A 5178-nucleotide genomic window follows, 5' to 3' on the forward strand; every position below is an offset into this window, starting at 1 on the left:
GGATGCTGGTAATATCTGTGTCTAAAAAGGAAGGTCAAACACAAGGCTCTGTGATTTACAAACTTCTATCTACTACAGCTCATAGTGGTCACAATCTCGGAAGCAGGTGGAAAAGAATAGAGCAATGCTGACATCTGGAACCTTGAAGTGTATTTTTAAACTTTTTTAGTATTTTTGATAGTGCTTGGAAAGTTCTAATGTATTGATCAATAAGCTAGGATGGATCCTAGAAATGCAGCATTTTATCTGAGGCAGCTGTTTTCTCTGCTAACTTTACATGGTATCCACGATCTGCCTGCAAAGTTCTTAGCTTCTGGAAAACATCATGTTTAAAAAATAAATAAGAAGAAACGTCTTTACAAAAATAGATTTTTATTATTACAATAATTTAAAAGAAGATTTTTTTTCTATTTCCCAGCAAACAATATTTTAATAGGAATTATCATTAACAGATCTATGGGAACAAGGATTATCATGGCCATGTTTCCTAGCGCAGGTGGTAGGTTCACTTCATCTATCTTCATTTTTAAAAGCTATCTTAAAATGACAGTAAAAGTATACTTTAGTGTTTGAAGCGGGTAGTTACTCAGTGAAGCTTCCAAAGACGAAAAGTCAGAAGGACTAATTCTTCAATCTGTGTTTGCATTGAAAAGCTGAACCCCTGCTCAAAGATCACCCAGCCTAAGGGAAGATGGTGAAGCGCAGAGGTGCCAGAGGTCAGAGCCTGGGACTCTGCTGTGTACTGGCTTGGACACTTTCTGGGTTCCAGGTTATCGATGGCAACACATAAAAATACTCCCTGAATGGAGAAGCACTTCAGTTTGAGTGGACCCAATCTTGGAAGTACTTGCACATATTTATTGTCACAACAGCTCAAGTAAAACACACATTGGAACAAATGCAAGATCAATCCAGTAAACTGCAGCCTGTCCCTGCTTCAATCAAAATAAATTAGTTTTGTCATTAATGAGAATACGAAAGCTCTTAGAATACTGTAACCTTCCCTATATTCAAAGAAATCCAGTGGCAAAACCATTGCATACCCTTAGTAATTTCTGGAGCCCTAACACAGCTCAGTTTCTAGTATTTAAAGCACTGTCTTAACAATAATGTGACTGAGCAAGTCTAATATGAATTGCTGAAAATCCTTAATTTGGAAGGCATTAGATTCAAGGAGCATCTCTTAATTTTCTATAATTGCTCTTTGCATTCATCTGTTTTAAACAAAAATAAAAGTTTGCTATGCATTCATAGTATCAAATGAGAATGGCTAACAATGTGAATTTCTGAAATGGACTAAGCCAATCCACCTGGGTACCTAATTACAAACTTTTACTGGATCCCAAGTTACAAGGCTACAATAAAGTCATATAATTATCCCACAATATAAAAATTATTATGGATCCTAATCCTACAGGGATTTCATCTGACCTATTAAGAGTTCCCAGGTCCCCCTGAAATTCAGGTGGTCAACTCCAGTATATTCATCCTTCATTTCTTGTTACTTCAGGATCAGGATACCTATATTTTGGAGAGCAGCATTTGAGTACTCTTTGAGACACCTTCACAGAGTCTGATTCTTCATGGAGAATGTACCTAACACTCAAAATCTGAGCTCTCCTGTGACTCAAGCTGAGTTCTCAGTGCTAAGACTTCAAAAATCTTTTTTTCCTCTTTCCCTTGATTAATTTCTCTGTCTGAAATACAAAACTTCATCATTGTGCTTACATGACTGCATTAAGCCTATTAAGTACAATTCAGTCATTTCTAAAACTGTTTCAGCTGTTGCAAAGTATAGATCTTCTCCAAATAAAATATTCTAAATTGTAAGACAGAACTGAAAACCATCTTGTGTGTATTTTCCCCATAATCTCAAAATCTAAATGCCAAAGCAGTAAAAGGGTAGCGGTGAGTCTTTCAGTCCATTCTTCCAAGCTGATACTCCCTCTGCACTTTTATTTTCTTCATTTAACTAAAGGTGAAGCTTTCCATAAAAGCAGCTAAATCCATTCATTAAGTGATTGAGAACCCTTTTTGCTTGCTATGGAAACAGCAAGATTTAAGTGCCTGAGGTGATGTAAAATTAGGCAAAATAATGCTCACTGGATAGCAGCAGTACACAGAGATTCCCACACCAGATTCTGGATACCTGTCTCTGAGAACTCCAAAAGTTTCTCTATCATATAATTTAATCCAGCACAAATTTCAGGTTTAATCTCTGCTTTCCCCTGCTGCATTCAGTCTCTGAGCAAGACTGACAACTTTTTCTACCCTTCTATTAAAAGAATCTGAAAATTGAGGACATTAAAGAAAATGAAACCCGGTTCATCAGCATAGCAGAAGCTATTGTGTGTAGCAACTGCCCTAACTTTTCTTATCCTTTCTTTGCTGACAGGTTATTTTCTATTACATCTCACTAAGTATTTTGAATCACTTCATCTTCAAACCTCACCTTCAAACTATGGGAAGTAGAAACTCAGACAAAAGCTTTAGAACAATTTCTGTTTACCCTCGATCAGCAACACTACCTGCCCCCCCACCCCCTTGATTGTAACAGTGTTGTCATTTTTGTCCTCAGCACAAACAATTATGCAAACCAGAAAATACCTGACAGGAGTTTCCTTTCAGTTACACTACGCAGCAGGCATAATCACTTTTTTTGTTTCCTTTTTGCAGTGCTTTGCACCAGCTCTTCACTAATCACTAGAGGACCTCAGCATTGCTGTGGTGAAATACCTTGTGTGGATCACTCAGATACCAAGGAGAATCACAAGGAGGCATTTTCTGTTTGCTGTCACTATTCTGTCTATCTTAAGTGCAGGGCACCAGCCTGACCTAGGACTCACTGCAGTCAGTGAACCTAAAGAAACTTACTGACTAGGTATAATGATCCCTGTGTCTGACTTACTAAATATTCATTGAAAGGCACCACTTGGCTTTTCTTCTTTCTTCTTTTTTTTTAATCAGTAAATTTCCCAAGACTAATAACACAGGTTTTGTTTCACTACACAGATCTTGCACTAAAGCAGTTAGTGTGGAGACATATGTGGATTTCAAACCTGGGGCACTTCCATATTGTTGCAAACTGTTTCTACCATATGAAGCAGTTGTGTAATTCATTTGAAAATTATAACTTCTTCATGTCACAGTACCTGTTTCTAGTGTCCCCTCTTTTCCTTCCTGCATTTCCATATTTAACTAAACATACCTTCTTCCCTGGGACTAGTCACTGGTACCATCACACCTGGTATGTCTAAAGTTGAAATGTTTCCTTAAAAATGAACCCCATTTTCTTTTCCCAATCCAATAATCTCCACTGAGAAAAAAGGTTCTTCATAAAAGCGGCTGAGGATGAAAACAGACAATCAAAAAAGCTCAAGTTTTAAGAAGTGTGTGTGTTCACTGAGATAACAGTTCAGGAACAACTCAGCCTACAGTATCCCTGATGACTGAATTTGTCCTTTTTCAAGGCTAATTCTCTTCATCTTGAATATTATTTGCTAAATATCATGGAAGAAAAATGTAATTTCATCTGTGATTTGTACTTGTAGGTTGAGTCTTGATGTACGACGCTTTGACAAAAGAGGAAATTATGGGGTAATAGAAAAGCAAGCTCTTCAGCATGTTAATCAGAATCAGTCTTCCTGTTAAATGTTTCCTCCCTCAGGTCTTGACAAGGTGATGGCTTTTGGAGAATAGAGGTTCTCAGTATCATCTGTGTGCTGGATACCATGGCTTCTGTCAATCACTTGTGAGCTTGCTTTGCTTGCAGCAAACCTAACAGATGATTATTCTGTCTGCTTCAGAGAGTCTGGCTCAACAGGCCCTTCTCCTCCTAAGCATATGTCATCTTCCCTAGATAATTAGATGGTACATATCCCTTCTGACCTTTTGCTTCAGCTAGCCACCATTCCTTATTGCCACTCAGGTCAGAAAAGCGAAGTATCCTCACCCTCTGGTACTCCTGGAGGCTGAGTTCGTGATCACTTCTAGCTTGAAATGCATAAACAGCATAGAAGATCTGAAAAAGGAAAGCCACATAAACAAAAATCAGAATTGAAAAGTGTAGCCACATGTTACTGTGTAGCTGTGTGTCAGTAGGAGTTCTGTATACAGAAATGTAATAACATGTACAAACCAGTGTTCAACTACATGGCATGCAATTTATAGATAGGGCCAAAATAAAAAGTAAAATTTAAGCATCCAGAATTCTGCATGAGAAACAAACCAATCTCCAAGACCTCATCACCTTACAAGACCGGTAAGGTTTCCATGTCACACCAAGTGGCCATGGATTGCATGAAGAATTTTTCAGCAAGGTTTCCTCATGGAGAATCACCTCTCCTAAAGCTCCTGTGCTCAAATGTGGCACATGAGTCACTTCTGTGCCTTGCTGATCAGCATTCACAGCTTTCTTGTCACCAGTAAGTTGAAAAATCCCCCAGACTGAGCTATTTTGCAAGTTCCTGCTCCATATGAGAGCCTTGAGGCATACATGGGGTGGGATAATGCAAGTGTGTTTTCTGTGACACAGGACTGCAATTCACAGTTTAACTGATTATCTTTTCCTACCTCACCGCTATTTAAGAGCAGAGAATAACGAATTCCTATGTCACACTGACAGATTGGTGCCACTCTTTTCTGGTGTGAAAGGAAACCATTTTAATTACTAACAGTGTAATTTTAGATTTTAAACAGGAACAACAAGAAGACAGGCACAGTGTGTATCATACTTACCTGCTGATCATCCATACCCTGAAGAGCACCAGTCTCTGTGCCATTAATTGCAGGATTTTCACAGAACTGGAAAGATGAGCTGCTGTCACTCTTCTTGTACCCTGGACTGCTTGTGCTGCTGTCAGTAGGAGGCCGTGAAGAGACAAAGAGGCTGATGTCATCAAAATCATCATCACCAAAGCCATTTTCTGCTACATCCTTCTGCGCTTTGGCTGGGTTGTAAGGCCTCAGGAAGGAGGAATACACATACCCTGTGAGGACTAGACACCAGAATAAAGAGACAGAAAATAAATAAACAGCAAAACGCTGCTAAAATAATTTCAAAACCAACCGTTTTATGCAGCTGTCAGTGTGACAGAGGCAAACAGATGGGGCCAGAATGAAAAGAAATCAATATCCCAAAGGGAAGCTGTTATTGGGATATTTGTGCAGAGAACTTAC

General features: G+C 38.8%; 1 protein-coding gene across 1 annotated transcript in view; it reads right to left on the minus strand.

Moving 5' to 3' along the window:
* Positions 1–398: 398 nt before the first annotated feature.
* ARHGEF38 (Rho guanine nucleotide exchange factor 38) overlaps positions 399–5178 on the minus strand; it is a 39381-nt gene continuing 34601 nt past the window's right edge. Inside the window, exons 13-14 of the mRNA XM_038135079.1 lie at positions 4738–4997; positions 399–4021 (exon numbers count right to left, since the gene is read on the minus strand). Coding sequence (XP_037991007.1) covers positions 3836–4021; positions 4738–4997 — 446 coding nt within the window. The 3' untranslated portion in view covers positions 399–3835. The remainder of the gene's footprint in view (positions 4022–4737; positions 4998–5178) is intronic.

The sequence above is a fragment of the Motacilla alba genome, chromosome 4, assembly GCF_015832195.1.
Source record: "Motacilla alba alba isolate MOTALB_02 chromosome 4, Motacilla_alba_V1.0_pri, whole genome shotgun sequence".
NCBI classification, from domain to species: Eukaryota; Metazoa; Chordata; class Aves; order Passeriformes; family Motacillidae; genus Motacilla; species Motacilla alba.